The 22,678-nt window shown below is 46.8% G+C and overlaps 7 protein-coding genes across 7 annotated transcripts; 4 read left to right on the top strand and 3 right to left on the bottom strand.

The window, feature by feature from the left end:
* Positions 1-2,526: 2,526 nt before the first annotated feature.
* Positions 2,527-4,512, bottom strand: TRIVIDRAFT_193306 (uncharacterized protein; the record flags this gene model as incomplete). Its single annotated transcript, XM_014098648.1, has 6 exons — positions 2,527-2,777; positions 2,844-3,638; positions 3,728-3,856; positions 3,920-4,129; positions 4,175-4,328; positions 4,384-4,512. 6 exons carry the CDS (start codon positions 4,510-4,512, stop codon positions 2,527-2,529), a joined length of 1,668 nt encoding a protein of 555 aa, XP_013954123.1.
* Positions 4,513-7,718: 3,206 nt separating this feature from the next.
* TRIVIDRAFT_193305 (uncharacterized protein) lies at positions 7,719-8,896 on the top strand (the record flags this gene model as incomplete). The annotated part of the gene is made up of 4 exons (XM_014098647.1): positions 7,719-7,799; positions 7,882-8,490; positions 8,545-8,710; positions 8,763-8,896. 4 exons carry the CDS (start codon positions 7,719-7,721, stop codon positions 8,894-8,896), a joined length of 990 nt encoding a protein of 329 aa, XP_013954122.1.
* A 555-nt stretch (positions 8,897-9,451) lies between these two features.
* On the top strand, positions 9,452-11,144 carry TRIVIDRAFT_125679 (uncharacterized protein; the record flags this gene model as incomplete). The annotated part of the gene is made up of 4 exons (XM_014098646.1): positions 9,452-10,260; positions 10,348-10,444; positions 10,510-10,778; positions 10,826-11,144. Coding segments are annotated over 4 exons (1,494 nt in total), but the record flags the coding sequence as incomplete, so codon positions are not given.
* Positions 11,145-12,149: 1,005 nt separating this feature from the next.
* Positions 12,150-12,940, top strand: TRIVIDRAFT_68110 (uncharacterized protein; the record flags this gene model as incomplete). Its single annotated transcript, XM_014098645.1, has 2 exons — positions 12,150-12,163; positions 12,229-12,940. The coding sequence occupies 2 exons, from the start codon at positions 12,150-12,152 to the stop codon at positions 12,938-12,940; spliced, it is 726 nt and encodes a 241-aa protein (XP_013954120.1).
* Positions 12,941-13,881: 941 nt separating this feature from the next.
* On the top strand, positions 13,882-15,646 carry TRIVIDRAFT_203474 (uncharacterized protein; the record flags this gene model as incomplete). Its single annotated transcript, XM_014098644.1, has 5 exons — positions 13,882-14,052; positions 14,119-14,216; positions 14,264-14,611; positions 14,670-14,813; positions 14,875-15,646. The coding sequence occupies 5 exons, from the start codon at positions 13,882-13,884 to the stop codon at positions 15,644-15,646; spliced, it is 1,533 nt and encodes a 510-aa protein (XP_013954119.1).
* Positions 15,647-15,770: 124 nt separating this feature from the next.
* Positions 15,771-18,013, bottom strand: TRIVIDRAFT_11665 (uncharacterized protein; the record flags this gene model as incomplete). Its single annotated transcript, XM_014098426.2, has 2 exons — positions 15,771-16,381; positions 16,444-18,013. The coding sequence occupies 2 exons, from the start codon at positions 18,011-18,013 to the stop codon at positions 15,771-15,773; spliced, it is 2,181 nt and encodes a 726-aa protein (XP_013953901.1).
* Positions 18,014-19,524: 1,511 nt separating this feature from the next.
* Positions 19,525-21,630, bottom strand: TRIVIDRAFT_68113 (uncharacterized protein; the record flags this gene model as incomplete). The annotated part of the gene is made up of 6 exons (XM_014098643.1): positions 19,525-19,671; positions 19,726-20,084; positions 20,144-20,483; positions 20,549-21,207; positions 21,260-21,399; positions 21,455-21,630. 6 exons carry the CDS (start codon positions 21,628-21,630, stop codon positions 19,525-19,527), a joined length of 1,821 nt encoding a protein of 606 aa, XP_013954118.1.
* Between the last annotated feature and the right edge of the window lie 1,048 nt (positions 21,631-22,678).

Raw genomic sequence — 22,678 nt, 5'->3', positions numbered from 1 at the left:
CGCTAGTGTTTTATTTGGCTAATGAATTACAATTCACTTGTCAGTCATTTTCTGCAAAGTTAAGGATATAGACGGCGTACAATAATAGCCAGTCTCAGATAAATGGGAGCTTTTAATCTCGATAGGGGTGATCGTAGAAAACAAACAAATACTAACTTTATGGGGCCGTTGCATAGACCAGCACCCATCGCAGAATAGATCAATACATTCAATGCATCTCCAAACTCTCCCAGTGCTTTCGCAAATGCAACATATTTGCGGTTCCAGGGCCGACATGGATTGTCGTTATATCAATGGCTGGGGCCCTGATGGCTGTAATGGTGACACCAGATGCTCTAAGCTGCGGATAGTTGATAAATGACTTTTATATTTTATCAGAGTCAGCAATAACAACCAGTTGTAGAGAGCTTTTCCAAAGGTAACAATAAACTGTCAGATTTAAAAGAATACGGAGTAGTAGTACGCTGCAGTCTTTTGATTTTGTTGTATAGAAAGGGAGTCAGCATGCGATGGGACGCAGAGTGAGGGGGGGAAGAATAATGTGTGGAACGGTGTGGGGCCACATTTTTACCAACAGAATCAGCTACCTCTCTAGGGCGCACGGTATGATGATTCTTCCCATTTGAACGCGAGAGTTGGTAGGTTGGGCCGAAAGAAGGACCCTGGTGATGATTGACACGTCAGTCAAAATGAAGGGCTTTAATGTAGGATGAACAAACTAATGATGTGCAGGGTAATACCATCAGGTCTTAATTTGATTAGGCATTACCGCAGAAAGCCATAGGCAGTGGACACCGAAGTCGTGACATTATTCGTCGAGGGGGCTTGGATTGCGAGGAAGACTTTGATCACGAGTAGCATAGATTTACACTGAAGTCTATAAGCAACCCTTTCACGCATTCCGAGATAAATAGACAAATAAATGTATTATTGTCAGGCTGGTTCTCCAGCACTGCCACACTGGTGCCTTTCCAGATGAGGGAGCCATACTCTATCTAATTGCGGCCCAAGAGGTTTGCATTAGACGTCCAACCCATTTACTTCGTGGTATCAAACTTTTAATTTTCACTCTTCGTTCTATGTTATTTCTGCCCGCCATATCACTAAATCGTCAAGTTAGACCCGCAAACGTTGATTTTATTGTGTGGCCTGAGCCCACTTCATTACTTGTGATAGGAAATCAAATGTTTATATTCTTCTATAGACCAGATTGTATAACAGTAGGCGCTTAACATATTTTATGTATTTAAGATGGGAATATACTATGTGGGGTTCAAAAAGAATACAAAGTACCATTCCCTAGAGGCGTTCGGCAAAGTGATACGATTATGCATGGCATCAATCTCGGGAACAAGGCTGGTAATAGGTCCATATGGGGCTTATAAGCAGATGGTGAGTTATTATGTATGAGATATTGAAATGCAGTGGTTTGCCCTCAGGCAGATTCAAAGCATGATAGATGTTCGGTGAAAGAGATGTGGAAAGATGATCGAAGGCATTCAAAGATAGAATCCAAAAGCTCGTGTCTCTATCGATAGAGAATTCCAAGATCATTAATAGATCCGATTTGCCCGCAAAACACTCACGCATGGTCATGCCTGGGTGGCCCTCTGCCTTCTTAAAAGAGGGCACGTTGTTAATTGGTCAGATTCCTCACCGAAAAGGGTGCATGCTTATCCATGAAGTTCAGCCGCAATTTATGTCATTGTGCCACGTCACTCATTGCCAAGGCACCCTACATCGCAGGGTAGCAATCTATCAGTTGTATTGAAAGTAGGCTGTCAGTGGTGTGCATATTATTGTAAATCATTTACATTATTTAATTGGTGCATAACGATTATTTCTACCTTGATCGGAGAACATCTCTAATACCTGACTTGAATAATTTGCATACATTAGCAACAGCGCTTAGCATTACCGCACCAGACTAGTATCATTTAGCTTCTACTTGTAACTATTGGATAGTCCACGAATTAATGTTTTCTTCACGACGCTCCGAACGTTTTAGAGTAAGGACTGGGTTTGTAGTAGATGAAGGATGTGGAGAGATCCTACGTTATATACCATCATGTCTTTTCCTAACTAGTACACCCAGTTAAGAAATTTCTGATGTTTTTGCAAAACGACCTCATCGGTTGCCCTCTTCGGGTGGTTCGTTTAGAAGAAAACTGACAATGCTAAGAAGGTAAACTCTCTGTTATATACTACAAGGGGGGGGGGGAGGGAGACTAGCTGTAAACAAAAGCAAACAAAAAAGTCGGCTTAACCAAGGAGTAGTCACACAAACCCAAATAACATTAAACTCAACACCTCCCCCCAAGCCCAACTCCCCATCTAATCAAAGCCATCACAACTTCCTCCTGACCCAATTCTCATTTCAATATTTCCCTGAAGACTCCTACTTTGGGGCGGAATAGTTTTGTGGTAAATCCAATCAGGAACGTTAAAAGTATGTAAGATTTAGCCTTATAGGTAGTTACAGGTTAGACCATATGAACAATATAGCTACACTTCCTTCTGCGCTGATTAATAATACAGAGCTTGCTGCCACCAAGTACAACGCTCGTTAGCTACAGTATCCTGTGCCGGCAGAAAGCCATCGGCCCTCATATCCAGTACAGATGAATTAGAGCCATACTGAGTCCAGAGCGGTAGGTTCCCCTGATTTGGATTTCCCGTCTTCACAAAGTTGGTTATATAGTTTTGAAACATCTTTGCGAGAGTAGAATTTATCGGTACCCCGTTGTCCAAGCTCAAAGAACTGTTGGTAAAATACACTGTAAAGCGTACATTATTTAGGATCCTACTCTATGATAGCAGTAAAGGTCAAAAACAGGACTTACAGTATGGGCTATCTGCCCCATGTAGTGCTGGCCAAACGTTGAATAAGTACGAATACGTCTGATTCATAAATGCGAGATCCAGGTATCGCGTATTGCAGGTGAAAGCGAACTCGCTAAAGATGAGGTCAACTCTTTGGATTTGATTTGTATATCCGAGAGTTCCATTAAATATAGGTGGATATAGAACGTCGCTCACATAATCCATGTTGTCTTGTGGTGTAGATGGGAAAATGGACTTGAAGTAGTTGCCAAAGTCGCCGTTACTCTGGATGTAGGGACTTGAGAATGTAAGCCCTTCGTCCGCGGAGTGACCAACCATTACCTGTAACCTCTTGTTAAATTGGCCAGTCAGGAGAAGTTCACCTGGAAGGCGGGGCACGAGTTTCCCGTCCACGACAGGACCATAGCTGAAGAGCCCGTAGGCCGAGGTCGCCACAACAAGGTAGTTGGTGTAGTATAAGTCGGCTTCAGAGAGACCGCGGAGCTGACTCAAGCTGGTAATGTTTTTCCCCGTAATTTGCGATGCGGATGCAAGAGTTTTGGTATACAACGCTTTTTGCTGTACACTACCTGGCATAGGTTGAAACCCCGGGCTCTGCGCGATGGCCCGCTGAAATGGGACTCCTTCCTTGAGTCCACCATATGATGTGATATGGTGCATAACCGAAGCGCCGCCTGCAGACTCACCAACAATCGTGACCTGATCTTTGTCGCCGCCGAAGAGGTGGATATACTTCTGTACCCAATGAAGAGCTAGTTCTTGGTCGTATAAACCTGCATTTGCAGTTCCATTTGCTGCAACCTCATGCCCAGATAAAAAGCCCTGAAGACATTAGTTTCGCAGCTCATCTTGGTGAGAGTGAAGTGAATACTAACATAGACACCTAAGCGGTAGTTGAATGTGACATAGATTATATTATCGTCACTACTGGCTAAGAGACCGGCTGGGTGTCCTTGAGAATTCTTATCGCCAAACACAAATCCACCACCAAAGATATTAACGTAGACAGGAACTACATGTAATTAGTCACTGAAATTGATGTACAGTTTGGGCATGATTCCTCCGTTGCACCTACCTAAGCTGTTGCTCCGGCGATTAGAATAAACTCTTGTCGGAACAATTACATCGAGGAATAGGCAATCCTCTGACGTCCGTGGATCGGGTGATGGAAAGTCCAATTTATGCAATGTGGAAGGGTCAGGGAGAGGTTGGCTCGTAATATTTGTCAATGGCCGACCAGACAAAACTGCTGTGACCACTTGCGGCGCCTTTATTTCTAGCCATACTGTAATTGTAAGCCATGAGCTTCTGAATATGCCGATTCACCTACATGAAGAGGCTTGAGGACATATAACACCTCGCCGGCCCAAGTTTAACTTTCTGTCCCTCACCGTCGGGAGCGTCGGCTTAGTGAAGCGCAGATCACCAACTGGGGGTGCGCCGTATCTAATGTTGCTGAAATTATAATATTGAGATCCAAAGGCCTCCAATTTCTGTCAGCAGGGGTCTCATATCTTGACTTATGGGTGCCGCGATCACCTCATTGAAAGTGCCTTGATGCACAGCATACCCTAGGTCGACAATTGGCGGGTGAACTGCAGATGCAGCAGGGTGTTTGGCAAATCCACAGGTAACTGTGAGCAGTAGAATAATGAAAAGATTCAACATGCTTAGTATAAAAGCCTTCTATTATACGGAGAATAATGGCAGGGTGAGAGTCGGGAAAGCCCAGAATATATTCTGGAAAATTATTGAATTGGAGCGATGGAGGTGCTGTCTTCTCAGATGTTATCAACCTACCGAGCCGTACTTATAGCTACTTTTTCAACCACTTCCCCAGCCGTAGGTTGTATATTCAAACCAACCCGCGATGTTACCAGGCTCTACGATTGAAATTAATCCTGCGGAAGCGGACACATTTGATCCCGCTTCCGGTGGCTTGGTATGGAGCACTTCTTCCCCTGCCCTCGTCTCCTTCCAGTGATATAGCTCACTAAATGCCGAGAGAACGTAATTTCACCCTTGTATTTCATATTCTTTCTACTACAGTCCCTCCCACTGTGGGTTTGAGTTGACTTGTGCCGCCAGCCGGGTGTAATTGCACCCGGTTCCGTCCGACTTATTTGTCTGTAGGCTACTTATCCCTCTCCGACATGTGGGACGCCTCCGTCAAACTGATCCCATAGGAGGATAGTATCTAGGCTACCTCCATGAACGTGCATAGCCAAGTCTACCGCAGCAGACCGCTTTCTAACTTCTGCGTCGTACCAAACCTTGCCTAGTTTGAGACTCTTGACAGATCTCATCAAGTGGCATGGTGACATCTCTTTCCCACCAAGAGCTACTATAGCCGACTCCATACGATAAATCATTTCATCAATGACTGCTGGCATGTTTACAGTTTGTCTTGCTTGAGACACGTCCCAATCCTCGGCTTCAAAAACGCAGAGTTTGACCATCACCAGGAGAGCTCGTGTCAGTTGCCCGAAGTGGACCAGTGTCAAGGTGTGGTACATAGATGGTGTTAATAACAACCAGATATGACAGAAGCTTTTTGTAGCTGACAAACACGCAGATAAGATGTTCATCCGCTCAAAATTCATAGGCTCTTCCACTGAGAATGCCATATGTAAGCCGACTTGATAAAGTTGAATCTCTGCGGTATGGTAATGCAAGAGAAGTGACTCTACAAACACTCATGCATTAGTATTTGGCCAATGGGTGCGAGGGTAGCGGACACTTACTATCCTGACGGAGAGTCATCGGAAGAGCCGACTCGTATTCTCGTAGTGCTTTCTGAAACATCTTCACGTACATCCTTGCTTGGCCTTTTTGGGACAGAATGCTTTCTGAGCTGCTGGAGTGTGCGTCTTGCATTATCTTTTGAAGTTTGACCATTTGAACAAGGGCCGAATCCGTATTACATTCATTTGATGTTGTCAATTTCTGTACACAGTCGTCTATATGGCTTGTATACCTCATAGGATCAAGTTTGGAGGATGACACAGTAAGCTGCTCCTATGTTAGTTGCATGCAACAAGGGTGAAATCTCCAAGCAGCCACGTACGCTCGAAGATAGGTAGAAGCACCCTAAAATAATTCTGCAGCTGGTATATGACAGTGGGGCTGGCTGAGGTGCACATTGCTCTGGATGCTTAATTTCAAAAAGGAGTGCATCTTGGGACTCTCTTGCTGGTGACGCCCTATTTAAGCCTAAATCATTCAAAACCGCCATCGCTAGCTGCATCAGCAAAGCAGTTTGAAAAGGCCCTGACCTATGATAATGGTACCTTGCAATATAATTAGCCTCTTGCACCAAGTGAGCTTCGCAAGTGAGTTGTCATGCGTGCACGTCGTTGGCCTACCATGTAATGTATACTAGTAAACCTTGAAGTAGGTCAATACTCCTCTCTCCTTTGAGAATCAAGTGGTCACTAATATATTTCATAATATCTTTTTCAAGGTAATGTTGCTGTGAAGGATTGTCGTACGATGCAGAGAAGAGTATGGCTCGAAGTAGGAAAGGACAATCATAATACAAGTCTTCCGCTGTCTTCTCCTCAGATATGAATATAAACGGGCTGTAGAAGGCGAGAGCATTGCGGTAAAACTCCACTAGCTTATTTGCCTGACCATTTTTAAGCACTTGGTCGACAATGGAGCTAGACACAAGAACCGCAGCCTCCGAAGGGCATGCGCATTGACAATCGGATCTCGTAGATATGGACTTGGTAGAGCTCTCAGACGGCCCCACCGTCGGCGCGCTGGCGTTGTATGAAGCATTTGGTAGTATCCCAGAGGCCGATGCTGATTCCGCTACATTCAAAGGCAGCTGATGGGACGTACCGATAATTGATATCAGCCCATCTAGCTTCTTCTCTATCTGAACCACCTGTCTATGGTCCTAGTCAGCAGCCAACTAGAACAAACTCAAGTAGAGAGCATACGCAGCCCGCGAGTTCTTTGCTTGTCGGTTCAGGACCTGAAAACTGCAATCCTTCTTCAGACGATCACACCTGTAAGCGTCAGTGCCAAGGTAGCAAACACCCAGCAGTGAACCTCAAACCTCTCGCATTTAAACGTGTTGACCCATGTGCACTTAGCTTTGGCCACACTGCAGTTCCTGCAGGCTCTGCGTACTGGGCTGGAACTCGACATCCTGCTACTGGCAAAGAACAGGCATTCGATAGTTGAACGTTCTGACAAGTGCTCAGTGGGGATGAATCTTTGAACCTTTCAGTTTATGAATGTGGAATACCCGGGGCCGGAAACGGACTATGCTCCCGCCGTCGGAAACCGGCTTACATTCACGCCGCTCATTTACGCTGCCCATGACAGCCAAGAGTCTTAGGCAATCTCACCACAAGCGAAGCCTGAGTGAGCGGTTTTGGCGGGTCTGAGGTGTCTTGGCAACTTGGATCGGCTGCCGTTTGACCCAAACAAAGCGGCCGCTTCATCTACCCAAAGCGGCCGCTTGATCGGACCAGTGATCAATATTTGTCACGGGCTAAATTTGTATTACTGAGGCACTTCGGCAGGCACAAGTCCGGGGTAAGCACCGTGATTCGATAGGCATACCGAAGCCGTATCAAACCCGTCGACCAATTTGAGACAAGGTTCTTGCCCATGATTATTTCATCCCGCCCTTGGGAGCCCGGTTGACGATATATGGCCAATTTGCTCTCTGCACTCCGCCAACGAACTAGATTCCGATACTTCCAGTCTTAGTAAATATTCGTTGTTCCTTCTTGGGCCTGGTAGTCTAGTAAAGAGAGATCAGCGGATTTGCTCAATATTTCTTTGCAGACGGCCACTCTCATTGTCGTTCGGCTTGTTCCAGCTTTTTGCTTATAATCCAACACTCTCTAGTAGCTATGGCTACAGCATGGTTAACTCAGATGCGACCCCCTCAGCCAAAATTCACAGAGGCAAACGTCGAAAACTTGTCCGGAAAGGCAAGCTACTCTCTCCCCCTTCCAGTAAATCCTGGATTTTTAACAGTGCGCCTTGTCGCAATTTCTAACTCAGGATTAATAGGTCTACATTGTGACTGGTGGAAACGCCGGCGTCGGCAAGGAACTCGTTGCCATGCTACATGCAAAGCATGCAACAGTGTACGTTGCAGCTCGCAGCGAGGAGAGAGCTGCAGCAGCCATCGAGTCCATTCGCAGCGCAAATCCTTCTTCGACTGGGCACCTGAAGTTTCTGAAACTGGATCTTGCGGATCTCGTGTCTGTATCGAATGCAGCAAAATCGTTCCTTGAGTCGGCCAAAAGTCTTGATGTTCTATTCAACAATGCTGGCGTCATGCACCCACCTGAAGGTTCCAAGACAAAACAGGGCTATGAGCTACAGCTAGGTGTTCATAATATTGGAGCTGTCCACTTCACAGAGCTACTCACACCACTTCTTGCAAAGACGGCATCTAGCTACTCCGCTGTTGGCAAGGAGGGATGTGTCAGGGTAATTTGGGTCAGTTCGCTTACTGCGGAAAGGTCCCCTTTAGGTGGTGTTGATCTTACGAATATGGATTATTCAAAGAGGGATGAAAGCAAGTACACTAAATATAGTGTGAGCAAAGCCGGAGTTTACTATCAAGGTACTGAATATGCTAAAAGGCATAAGCATGAGGGTATCATCAGCCTGGTGAGCTCAGTTGATCCCGTTTCCCCGCCGCAGCTAACTCAACGCGATGTACAGCCTTTGAATCCCGGAAATCTCAAGTCGGACCTTCAGAGACACCACCCAGGCCTTGCCTTCAAGGTTATAAGCGCTGCAATTCTATATCCAGCTACCAATGGAGCATATACGGAGTTATTTGGTGGGCTCTCTCCTGATATAACTTTAGCCGAATCAGGAACTTATAGTAGTAAACCATAAAATTCCCTCCTGATATTATCAGCTAACGATATTATTAGTTATTCCTTGGGGTCGATTTGCTAAAATTCGATCTGATCTTGACGAGGGATCCCGGAGCATTTCAGAAGGCGGGACTGGAATAGCTGAGAAGTGGTATGACTGGTGCCTGGAACAAGCAAAGCCATATATTTAAGAAAAAAAGATGGAATCTAATACCCTGACTCACTCACTCAATATATTACGTCCAGTAGGGGCTCCCCCAATAGGCCAACTATAAATTTGAGTTACATGGACGTTTCCCATGTTATCCATTTCCCTCATCATAGCACATATTTTAGCACAATCTAGCTTCGGCTCTCTTTGTTGGTGTCCTGTCTTACTACTATTTCTCATATATTACATATTTATTGCCCACAGGCTAGTTTACAGTCATTCCTCCACTTCAATGCCCTCTCTGTAACAGCAGAAGCTGTACCGCTCGAAGTGGTAAGGTGAAAGCTGGTGTTAGGTAAAAAGGTAAATAGAAATTACTTATTGATAAGGTGCTAAAATTGAACAAGTAGTTGCTTGAGGTATGTATACTAATCATATATTCGTCGACTATCCTTATTTGTCAGCACCTTCATCCTAGAAGCCACATTGTGTTGCACTCCTTGCTGATCATGGTTAAATGAGCTGACCCATCATCGATTCCCCGTTAGATTCAAGAATAATATCGCCACGAATGACTGCGACTCATTCGCGGATCGCTTGTCATGCCTGTCGCCGTGGCAAGAGGCGCTGTGATAAAGTCTTTCCAGCATGTCAGCTGTGCATCCGCAAGGACACGCACTGCAGCTACCCAAAACCCCCAGCGAAGCGCTCGTATACACCCGAAATTGTCTGGAACGACGAGCCATTGCCAGACGACTCGTCTTTCTCTGACCACCACCAACTCCCACAGCCTGAGCAAACAGCGGATGTGGAGTCTACCTTTGATACAGTGAGGGCAGTTCAATTCCTAGCTCCTAGAGTATTTCGTGACATCAAGCTGGAAATCCCCCGTCTCGAAATTCCGGTCCCTGGTGACGTTGCAGCCTACGTTGGAGACTCTCAGCAGGTTCGCGATATAGCTGCCGTGTTGTTTTCTAACAATGCTTCGTGGCTACCAATAGTTTGCCGGAAACACTTTTTCAGCTCTTTACTTAACCCCCTCTCTCCCCGGCAAGCCGATGGCAGTTTGTTGGTTCTGTGCGTGAAGCTGTATTGTACCACGGCAATTCATGGTAGTGGCAGCCCAAGGACAGCACTCTATAGGACAGCTAAAAGATACCACTCTGAGATAGAGGCGGCGGGGATCATGTCGCTACAGGTTCTCCAAGCAACAATTTTCGTTGCACTGTACGAAATAGGGCATGCAATTTATCCCGCCGCATATTTGACCGTCGGCGCCTGTGCTAGATATGGCATTGCGCTGGGCCTGGATCAGTTGATGACGAACAACAGCGGCTTTGATAGATCCTGGATGGAAGTAGAGGAGAAGAGGAGAAGCTGGTGGGCAGTATTGGCTTTAGATCGGTAAGTTGGCCGTTATCAGTGGCGTATTCTGCAATTGTCTATCTGAAACCACCGTTTGTCGAGATCTTTGCTAATCGAAAAATGAAGCTTTTTAAACTTTGGAGACCCTTCCAGGCGTCTGGCCACGAATGATCCCAAGATCAATTACTATCTTCCAGTTGACGATCAAGCTTTCGCAGAAGGCGTATGACCATGCTTGCCGATACAAAACAAAGAACAGGCTGTGGCTAATACTTTTATTCCTCCTAGAACACAACACCCAAAGATGCTATTCCGATATCGGCTGCATTCCATCTCAAGACTGGTAGCTTTGCTCGGCTTGCCCAAGCTACATACCTGACAAGCGAAGCCCTCCGACTAGCAGCATCTGTCGAATCATCCAAGGCAAATAGTGCGACATGTTTAACAGGAGATACAGCACAATTGCGTCGTACTCTCGAGGCACAGGTGAACGCTGCTGAGCAAGAACATTCTGCTCGCAAATTGTCGTTCTGTTGTCAAACAATGTTTTCTTACTGGTAAGCGGATATTTGAAGAGCCTGCTTTCAGACATTAACTTCTGTAGCGGAATCTTTTTACTCCAAGATCAGTACTGGCAACGACTGCGTATCAGTTCCACGAGAGAGGCGGATAACCATACATTTCCTGAAACCTGGCGCGCTCTGGAAGTTCTAGGTCGTTCCGCATCTGTCCTTCGAAAGGCCTTTGAGAGTGGAGGGTGTTTGGAAGATGGCCTGCCCATTTTCTTCATGCAAACTTTATATCAAGCCGCAATGCTGGCGATGGAATTGGATCAAGGTAATCCAGACAAGGAAGTTCAGGAGAAGATTGAGTCCTTCAGATGGCTTTTACAATACCTTAAATCGCGCTGGAAAGTGGCTGGTAAGTCTCAGTGCAAAAAATGTTCAAAACAGCGGCCCTAACTTCAAAATATCAGAAATATACTTAGACATTTTGGATGCAAAGAAGGCATTTCATGACTTCAATAGCATAAGTAAGCAATGTGACTAAAGTCCCGCCAGTTTTCCACCTCGTTGCAAACTCTTGATCAGTTTGGTGCTGGGGAACTACTGGCCTCTAACAGTGAGCGTTATGTTCAAGTTTGTTTGCGGGCTCCTATAGGTAGATTTGAGACTCAATAGCGTATCAAACGTCGTTTTTGCGTTCGGTGAACTCATGTCGTATTTACTCCAACTTCCTGTCTTACCTTTGATAACCAGCTTTGTACCCACATTACTTCTGAGCGTTACATAGTCACAATTTGTGCTAGGTAGGATGAGACTTAATGTCCTCATGACCGGACCGAAAGATTCGTGGGTCAGACGAAGGGGGGAATGTACATTGGGAATATTACACTGGGCAGTGGCACTGAGATACTCAGAGTAATACTTCTTAGCATGAGATTGACATACATAGTGGCTACTTCAGGTCTCGTGGAGTGCGGGCTTACGACCTGTACGCGTGGGACTTGCAGAAACAGGTTTAGTATGGCAACCTGGAATCTTTACCCCCCCCCCCCCCCCCCCCCCCAACACTGCGCAGCGTAAGAAGTCCCCAGCGCCTCAATATCAAGTTTATAAAGGATTTATTTGGAATCAGTATCTGGAGTCTTTCTTGATTACCGACTATATTCTCTCAAAAGCGGCCTTTCATTACACAGCGTGTGTCCACCACCTTCGATACCCGAGCCATACCGTTGGCATGCGACCTTAGTTGACTAATATTAATTAAATTGTATCATCCCAGACACAAGCAAATTGATGTTCTAGAATCTAAAGATTAATAATTTCACTACTAAGGGGTTACCGAATGGGAGTATATAATGCCGACTGGAGAACCATCAATCTTTAATGCAATCAGTAGCTGGACACAGCTCATCATTGCCCATCATGTCTTCCAACAGGTCAGCCATCACTCTCACATAACAAAAATGATCTTTCTGTGAACACCTACTAAATTTTTACCTAGTCTCCTTCAAAGCATTGTCGATGCCAATGGTGGCCTAGAATACTGGAAATCGGTCCAATCCCTTTCTGTAGAATTCGAGTTTTTGGGGCCGGCATTAGAGAGCAAGGGGCTTCCAGGGCCCTATAAGGCGGAGATTACAGTTGATACAAAATCCCAAAAGGTCATCTTCAAGCAATTCGGCGATTTCCACGGCTCGTGGTCCCCTACGCGAACTGAAGTTGGAAAAGTCGGTCAGCAGGCCCTCGATGTTCGAGAGAATCCCAAAGCCGCTTTCAGCACTCATACCTCTGAATCGAAATGGGACATTCACAATCTCTTTTGGTTCGTAGGCTATGCGTTCTGGAACTATTTCAACTTTCCATTTTACCTTGAGCAAAACCCGGAGATCAAAACTCGCGAGCTAGAACCACTTATTCGCGAGAATGGCGAGAAATGGCCTGTTTTGGAAGTCGTATTCCCTGATGGATACCCGACCCACACCAAAATCCAGCGTTTCGATTTGGACCATCAGTATCGACTGAGGCGAATGCGCTACTCTGTGGATGTTTTTAAGAATGATGACCTCCCAGCTTGGCATAACTGCTTTAATCATGCTGTCGCTGGGAAAATCAGCTATCCAACTTTACGGGTTGTGAATATATCTGTCCCAGAATTTTCATTCTTTTCCCCTTTTATGTTGAGGGATGTCAAGCTGGAAGTCAATCACTCCTGATTCGAGGGAGCGGCGTCGTACCATCGGGGGTGGGAATTGCCAAGCGGAGGAAGGTGTCCAGTTTAGTCTCAGTCTAGAATAAATGTGGACAAAGATTTATTTTGCTCAAGAGTCGAAAATAATGGTTTCGTATCGCATCACAGCCGCAACACGATGAGCCATATCCACCAGTCGGCTTGATGATGGCGAGAAACTGCCGCCAACTTACCTGACATGGGTACCCATCTTTAAACCCCTATCAACATCATTTCCCAGTTAACATATTAGAAACCCAAAAGTTCTTTTCTGGGCGCATAGAACACTAGATATGGCTATTGGAGATCTACATCCTCTCATTCATCGTCAGGGTTCCGCCAAAATAATCAGGAGAGAGACCAGGTCAGATTCCCGATTAAGAACTCCAGGCAGATGACAACCCTTGCGGTACCATTATTAATCTTGTGATTATAAGAAGTACAGCATATAAAGTCGGTGGGGCGAACGCAATCGTTGCAACGCAGATGACGCTAAGAAGCAATGAAGAATCTTGATCCTGCGGACTGGTGCGGACTGGTGCGGATGGCTGCGGATGGCTGCGGACGCGGCTAAACCATCAAGATTTCGAAGCTAACCTCAAGTCAAACGCGAGAAATACGGCCATCTTCTGAATCACTAATCAAGAATGGAGTATCCGCCAAAAACGGTAGGGGCCCTTGTATCGCCAGGTGTAAGAACACCTGCTAACACGGACATTCTTTCCAACATTTTGGACTTCCTATTGCTACGGATGGGTCTCAGTAGAATCCTTAAGCATTAAGTTTGTACGTTTATCTCATCACTATGTAGACTATAGAATAAATAAGAAGCGCCCCTACTACAACATATCTAGTCATGGGAGAGCAGCGATCAGAATCTCTCCAAAGCATACCATAATGCAATATTGAACAGACGCTCAAAACGAAATGGCCAAAAATTCCGACCTCGGAGCTTTGAGAAATGGCCCAGACGCCAGCCCAATGATGAATAGTGACACAGAAACGGCCATCGCGGAGCAAAACGAGGTCAAGAAATCGCAGCCCACAGCCCGAGACAATATCCTCGCTTTCTGTATCGTTTTCTGCCAGTTAGTTCAAGTAATTAAATAAATCCTTCCATACCGAGTTTTTGGAGCCCAGAATCCAGCTAAAGAATGACAACAGGCCATACCATATGGCGCTGGACTTATAGCCGCCATTGACATCCCAAAAGCCTTGGAAGCACCAGAAAACAAGAGCGTATGGATCGCAGCATCATACCCGTACGTGCTTCCTCTATATTCAGCAATACAATGTACTAACAAGGCAGACTAACCCAAGGAGCATTCGTCCTCATCGGTGGCCGCATCGCCGCCGTCCACGGCCACAAAAACACCATGCTCGTCGGCGCCTGCATCTATGTATTATTCCATCTCATCACTGGATTCATGCGATCAGCAGACACCGTCATCGTTATGCGCGCCCTCAGCGGCATCGGTGGCGGAATCATGGTCCCTAACCTCATCGCCATGCTAACCATTGCATTCCCGCCGGGTTTAATGCGAAATGTCTGGGTCGGCATGTTTGGTGCCATGGGACGGGTAGGTGCAGCTGGTGGAACTGTGTTCCCTGGCTTTTTTGGACAGTTGACAAGATGGTGGTGGTTGTTCTTCTTCTTGTAAGTCCTTGTGGATTCAACCTGATCATAACGTAGTATGCTGATATACAACTAATAGGGCCATATTTGGTGCTGTCGTTTTCGGTGCCACCTCGTTCATCTTGCCTCCTGACGGCGAGCCAATGGATGCAAATGGTACAGTTGACTATGTCGGGGCGTATTTCGGAGTCACTGGTCTCGTCTTGTTTAACTTCGTCTGGACGTGAGTTACTCAGAAAACAGCCCCTATACTGTCACTAAGGTTGTTTTAACATGGCAAATAGACAAGCCGCTGTTGTTGGTTGGGAAGAACCCTATGTGTATGCTCTTCTTATCGTTTCCATTCTGCACTTCGCCCTCTTTCTCATCTGGGAAGGTAAGTTTGCTAAAGAGCCCATCCTTCCCCTTGATATCTGGGGCTCTCCGTCATTTGGGCCAATGGTATTGTCCGCCTTTATGTCTTTCATGGGGGTTGGTATCTTCCTCTACTACGTCCAAGTGTGGAATATTGAGATCCGTCACTATTCCAACCTCCTCACTGCAGCAGCCAACTCCGCCTTTGCTATCGTTGGAACCTGTGGCTGTTTCGTCAGTGCAGTTGCCGTGCGATATCTCCCTGCGCAAGCAGTAATGGCAACGGGTGCAGTGGCAGCGGTGGTCGCTGGCATCATCTTTGCTACAACGCCAGCACAACAAACATACTGGGCTCAGTGCTTCCCCGCATTCATAATCATGGGATTCAGCCCCGATTTCATCTTTACAGCCACACAAATCATTACCAGTAATAGTGTCTGGCGGAAGCACCAGGGAATTGCTGGATCGTTAATGGGAACCATCCAGATGTACGGCCTTAGTACAGGACTGGGATTTGCAGGAACTGTTGAGCGATATACAAACGATGGGGGCCGCGACCAAGTTGGAGGTATTCGACATGCTCTCTACCTTACCATCGGAATGGCAGCTGCTTCTGTGCTGATATCTCTGTTTCTGATTCGGATCCCAAAAGATCAACGTGAAGGGTGGGATAGGGAGGATGAAGCAGCAGCTCAGACTTAGCTTTCGACATCACCCTTTCATTCCTGGCGAGGGAAATTGGCATCACTATTTCATGTATAATAAAATGCTCTCTGTATTTTGATAGAGGACATAGAAATAAACTCTATAAGGTTGTGAAAGTGCATTAACAATCAGGCACACTAACGGGAATGTGAAGAGGAACGCTGGTGGCTAAGCCGCTCAAACTCGTCTCCTTGAACTCATTTCTCATACCTTGGGCCGTCACGCGCATGGCCCGAATGGCATCATCAAGGCTGACCTTTTGTGTGCCAGTCTCACCACTGAGAGCGAGGTTGGCACTGGAAATGGCTTTGATGGCGCCTAGAGCATTACGCTCGATGCAAGGTGCTTGTACCAACCCGCCAATTGGATCGCAAGTCAAACCCAGGTTATGCTCAATGCCAATCTCAGCTGCCTGCTCAATTTTCTGAGGGCTCGCGCCCATACAAGCTGCGAATGCTCCGGCTGCCATGGAACACGCCACGCCCACCTCGGCCATGCACCCGCCCTCTGCAGCAGAAATGGTGGCACCGCGTTTATAAAGCATACCGATGGCAGCAGCTGTCAAGAGAAAGGATAGAATGTCACGCTCTGGGTCATCACTGACGAACTCTATAGTGTACTTGAGCACTGCGGGAATAATGCCTGCCGCACCGTTTGTTGGGGCGGTAACAATGCGTCCACCAGCCGCATTAGTCTCGTTAACTGCCATGGCATACACAGTTAAGTAGTCCACTAGAGAATCTCATGTTAGCCTTTCTCAAAGGATAATACTATTTGGCCTGGATAATACTTACTTGCAGGGAACGTGGTACGTCGTCGCGGCGATGGTAGTACTGGGTGATTAAAGGAGCCATGTGTTCGTAGAGGCATGCTTCTCCTGGTAGCGATGCTCTTTCGTCCTGACGAAGGCGGTGCTGAGGTCGTAGTCAAGGTTGAGCTCCCTGATGCATCTGAACTTGATGGCAATGCTTTGTCTTCAGATGGTAGCTGAGCTTGAACTGTCTCGGTGCCCTGGGTGGCGTGAGAAGGATACAGTCCTCTTGTGAGTCGTCTATATAATGCTGGTGCTCGTCTATGCAATTTAAGACTGCCCGGAAGTGTTGAATCTGGTGGTGCTTGGACACCTTCAAGGATACTATTGTCCATGACCTCCCAGATACGGAACACTTTGTCGCGAATTTGTTCATCCGTGTAGCCGTGGCTCTTTTCGTTTTCATACACCAGTTGTGCAATCGTCAAGTTGTGCTTATCACACAAAGCTAGCAGACTTTTTGCATCTCTGAAAGGGTATCGAGGTTGATGACCGTGCGCACTGCCTGATTCTGGGGCATCTTCTGCTGACGATGTGACAGGTGGTGCATGGCCGCCCTCAAAGCCAGATGTAAGCAGAGCCGACGACTGTTCCGCAGTGTCTTCCAGTTGTTTGATCTCTGGTCCAGTTCTTCGATCTCCTGCTGCATCCTCTCGCCTGATTTCCTTGTAGTACATGTTCTCCGCAAGGTCAAGTGGGTGTCCGGTATTGCCATCTGCCTGTTGCTGATGGACCTCGGACAACCCGAGGCCAGCATCTTGAGCCGACGATGATCCTGATGAATCCGGCTTGTTGATTGACAAGGCTCCGTTGACAACAAACCCGCCACCAACACTGAACATGTCATTGGTCGCCAGCATGTAGCCTTCCTTGTCAAACACCATAAGACGCATGCCGTTGCTATGCTGAGGGAGCTTTCTCGTCCACTCCCACTTGAAGTCGCGCTCGTAGTCGAAGGCAATCTCCTTGCCCACGCCATTTCCGAGTTGCTGACCCAAGAACAGCTTCTTCTCTGCCTTGATCTGCTCAAAGCGCTTGGGCACGTAGTCTGTATCGACTGTCTCCACGTTGGCACTCTCAAGGCCAAGCAAAAGAGCAGATGGCGTCATATGGCCCTCGCCAGTGAGAGCAAGACTGCCATAGAGAGCTACGCGTATTCTGTCGACTTTTTCGAGCAGGCCAGCTGCATGTAAGTCTGAGACGAAAATATTGCCTGCCCGCATGGGTCCAACAGTGTGGGATGATGAGGGGCCGATGCCAATGGAGAAGAGGTCAAAGGTTGAGATAACGGCATGCTCATGATCGGCTTCACTGTAAGTTCCAGTTTTTGAGTCATCGTCGAAGCTGTTTGGCCGCAATGCGGTGCTGCTGAAACTCCGAGATATTGGTAGACTGCGCGGTGAGCAGCTAAGCAGTTGACTCTTGGCCTTGAGGAGATTGCCGTTTGCAAGTGTGCGGAGATGCCACCGGGATGAGGCCAAGGAAGGCCACAAGGCCCGTCCGGCGGCGCTCCGCGAGAGCCCAAGCTGTTGAATCGCAGCTCGGTGGTGCATCCTGGAGTTCCGATTTGCTGCAGCTCCAGGTAACGAGCCGTGATGTTGACAGAGGCCAGTTCTGGGTCGCGTTGTTGGAAAGCTTGGGCCGTCGATCCAATCGCAGTCGCTGCCTTTGTGCCGGGGATTGCCGATAAAGGCCGCGATAACAAGTCATTAGAAATAGCAATTGAAAGGCTCCATAGTCTACAGACTTTGTGGCATGGCTTTTTATGCTTTATGATGCTCAATTATATAATAGCCCAAGAGTCTAGGCTCAAAGATATGCCGAATTGAGAACACTCAAAAGGTACTTGTACAAGGAGAAAGGACATGTCGCAAACGGTTGGGGAGTCTCACGTGACTGCGTGTGTGATACATTGATTAGCTCAGTCTACCGAGTATTAATTAGGCTCGGAGGACACAGTATGATATACAAAGCAGTATAAATTTCACTGACCCAAATACACTCTCCTACTTACTCGTATGCCAAAGAACAGTTCATTGGTCTTTGGGGAAATCAGTGTGTACAACCAGGGTTTCATTCGGCTGAACAAGGGGGCGCGGACTAGTGCGGATTCATAGCCACAGAGCAACCGTGCTTCATTTGCTCATCACAGTCTCGGACTATCATTTTGCGGGTTCATGGTCCACTCAGCTTACAAACTGAAACGGCATGATTGGATTGAGAGAATTGATAATTTGGTACTAAGAGAATTTTATACACGGTGGTGACGCCAAGGCAATGTCTCGCTTGCAGCAAAATTGCCCAGCCAGAGCCACTAATATAGTCTTGCGTTTTACAGCCGCAACCAGATCATGCAGGTACAGGCCGGATTGTTATACACGTTTACGGAGTACACTACCACAAAATCGATGATAGAAACGACCAAAAAGAAAATCAACATACAACAGCTGGTATTCAATAGTGGTTAACCTGACTCTGGGAGAGCGGGCGGGATACCAAATTCTCTAATATCTACGTTATAATATGTGGTTGGGGTTTGCTTCCATCTGACTTATAACCTTCAATGGGGTGCCAAAGTGTCGACGCACCCTATAATAGCCCGCAAAACACAGCATTTCTTACTATTAAAAAAAGCTATATATAAGTATTGAAGAGTCAAGGTTGAAGTTTTTTCTGTATAACTCTGCGGCAATATAACGCAAAACATTACCACATGCAACCATTGTGTAATAGAATTATAGGTCAGAGACCTTATAAGCTGTTGTAAAGGGCAGTGCTAGCCTAGGCTCTTCTGTAAGGAGAATTCCTACCCGCTGGAACCACCCTTCAGTCAACTGGGACATGGCTACTAATTAATCACAAGTCCTCATCAAATTACTCGGCTGTATGGTGGTGTTTTTGACTCTTTATTTGATGCTCTGGTCTTTGCTGAAGCCCATCGGGCTAATCGCGATTGTCACTGCTGTTCCAGCAAACACGTACTTATGGCAAAGGATGGTGTTTATTAGAGAGCCTCGGCTACTGATATGGACCAAATATAACCACTCGCATCCAGGTTTCGAGGCTAGTTCGGTTCCTCATAGTCCTGAGATGGCGGGATCAAGCCCGGACGACATACAAGCTTCCTTGCAAGGTCTTGTGCATACGCGCACATTGTCAATGTCGGGTTCCAACTTCCTGACGTGGGGAAAACCGCCCCACCCGTAACAAACTAAACGTACATTGTTAGTTGAGGCTTATAACGAGAACAAATGGGTATACTCACTACATTAGCAATCCCATGTGGTCGGTATAAGCTGTCCAACGAGCCACCGTTCTGCTTGCTTCCAACAAAAGACGTGCTTCCCTCATGTACCACTCCGGGCGCACGAACCGATTCCGTGGAGGGTTTCTTTGCGACCCATTTATTAGCTCTGTCGTCCCAGTATTCAATAGCTTTCGGCTGATTGCCAGAAAGGGCTTCAATTGTTTGGTATATTGCCTCGTCCATAGTATCCCACATCTTTTTATCATTTGGGCATAATGTATATTGTACGGTGACATTGGAGGCAGGATCAGGCGTGTTGTTCAGTTTGACCCAATTCTTGCTATTGTCTTCATCCAGCTCACCCAATCCCGAGCAGACTGTCATTTCATATTAGTATAACCACTAAAGAAGATTTCAGGCAACTACACGTGCTTACCAAACACAATATGCTTCTTGGAGCCCTTGAGCTGCTCATCCGTGGCGGCTGCGGCATAGTCAGGACATTCCCGCCCTGCGTCCTCGGCGTCAGCTTCTGGATCGGGACTATGAATTGCAGAAATCCCAATATGGTACTGGCGATGTGTATTCGGATCTTTTCCAGCAAGATATGTGCAAGCAAGCTGGAGAGATTTATCCCCATTCCAGTGGATAGCTTCACGTGGAATACGTGCTGTAATGTTTGACCGGACATGACCTGTCAGGCGTTTGCCAACATTGCCTTTTGAGGGGCGACACTCCTCGAATGAGTTGAGAAGTAATGTGGCATTAGGAACGGCCTGTGATGGATGTCAATATTTTGTTTTTTTACGACTATAATGGGGGTAGTGTCCAAGCAACTTACTCCAGCACATAAAACTACTTTTGTATCGTCGTCAGTCCACGAGAGCACACCCCGACTGGTTTCGATAGCTCGGACGACTCCTCCCACCTCGTCCTTCTTAAGTCCGGTGACGGTACAATTGATCATTAGCTCTAATGGCCGTCCTTCTCCCGCCTCAGCATGTTTGCGCTGACTTTCGTGCAGCGCAATTAGTGGGCCAGGAACGGAAAACTTGTTGAAGCGCATGGTGGATGTGTGCGACTTAGGACCAACAGCCAAGGGAGCTGGCACGACAGTATCAGCAGTGGGGATTTGACTTAGTCTCTTCTTGAGAAGCTCATCAATGGCCATCTGCATTTCACAGTAAATGCCGTCTCTTATCTTGTCAGCTGGTATCACATTAAGCAACTTCTCAGCAGAATGCCAGAAACCCTTCTCATGGGACGCATCAATCATGGATTTTGGGAAGTCCCTCATTAAGTCTTCAGTAGGTTGTGGGGCGTAGGCAGACCAAAAGGTGCTCCTCCCGCCGAAAAATGGGCATGATCCATGGAGGTAACCAAGCTCCTTCGTCTTGAACGTCTCTGTAGAAAGTGTCCAAGGATAGGTTTCCGATGGGCCTCCTAGCACCGTCTTAAATGGAAGAGGGAGATTTTGAAAGTGGGTTGTAAGCCAAATGTCTATTAGCAGTTAGTATCAACAACGTTTCGAGACGCACTTAGTAGCACATACCACCTCTTTCAATGCACAGAATTCGCTTCTTCTTATCATGCTTCAGTACCTCATCAATGAAGGCAAGTGCGGTGAAACCGGATCCAATCACAATGTAGTCAAACTTGCCAAAGGAAAGTATATTTTCCCAGGTATGATTACTAGAGTCGCGTTAGTATCGGCGAACCGAGCACACGGCCAGAGAGTGATGACAACCCGACAAAGTAGTCCTGAACCATGACAGATGTAGCAGATGGATTCTGCTCACCAGGAACAGGGAATCCCCATAAGTTAGCCTGCTTTGGCTTTTGAGCAGGGTCAAGAGGTTCTTCGCCAGTTCCATTGTGAGGGCTAGGGTTTGTATGTGATAGGATCTGGTCTCTGAGCGTCATGGTGAACGAAATAATATTGTAATAGTACCAAGATCAATAGATTTTTTTAATGAGAACAATTGTTTCTCTGAATATGATTGTCCGTTGAGTTATGAGAAAACACTAACCGTTGGGGAACTATGGACACCTTTATATCACAGCTCTCAGTCATATTCAAAACTCTACTTTAATATATGATTCTCCAATAATTTGGAGCTCTATCTGTCTTGTTTTGGGATGATATGTGACATGTGATTGACTTTTCAACACTGCAGCCTACAACTCATGATCACGAATTGATTCGACCACAGCCGTCTGAACTTCTAGAGGGCGACCCTACCACGAATGATTTGCAAAGTCATTGGCTGCGTTTCGGAGGCGGAGCCTGCAGGCGGCTTGAAGAGGCGCTCGGAAAGCAGCTGAGTTTGTTGTCATTTTGGTGGCAGATGTGCCCAAAGTGCATCTCTTCCCTTTGAACCCCATGCATTCCAACCAATAGCGCCAATTCAGCTGAGCTCTCTTCCAATCGCTTTCTGTCGGACCCCAGTCTCAGCTCCCCACGATGAGCCGCGCCACCACCTCTTTTGCTGCTCTTCTGCATTCCGATCAATAGTTTTGCGGTCGCAGCTGCAGCAGCTGAAACTCCACTAGTTAGTACTATCTATCAATCTATGAGCTCTCTTATTGCATCTCTGAGAGGAAAAGACGGTGGTCAATGGCAGCAAAGGGAGGAAGGTAGGGGCTGCCAATCACCCTCCAAGTCACCGAGCTGAACATGAATGGGAAACCGATGTAGTATTATGTATACAGGGATGCCACCCGCTTCTCATTGTTTCCCACTGAATGACAGTTCAACAAACACCTGGATTTAGCTGTCCTGTTGAATAACACAGCAGCACAACCACACACCACAAACCACAAACCACAAACTACCATCACCACCAACCCATCACTTTGAAGTCTGTAAATCAGAGCCACAACCCACGCCACAACCAGTGGGGTGCGTCAAGCAGAGATGCTCCTACTAGTGGCATTTACGTCTCTTGTCGCTGGGGTTGCCGCCAAATGC

The sequence above is a fragment of the Trichoderma virens genome (genome assembly GCF_000170995.1).
Source record: "Trichoderma virens Gv29-8 chromosome Unknown TRIVIscaffold_82, whole genome shotgun sequence".
Lineage (NCBI taxonomy): Eukaryota > Fungi > Ascomycota > Sordariomycetes > Hypocreales > Hypocreaceae > Trichoderma > Trichoderma virens.
Note: the sequence above shows the minus strand (reverse complement) of the source record. Positions and strands in the feature narration are given on the sequence as shown.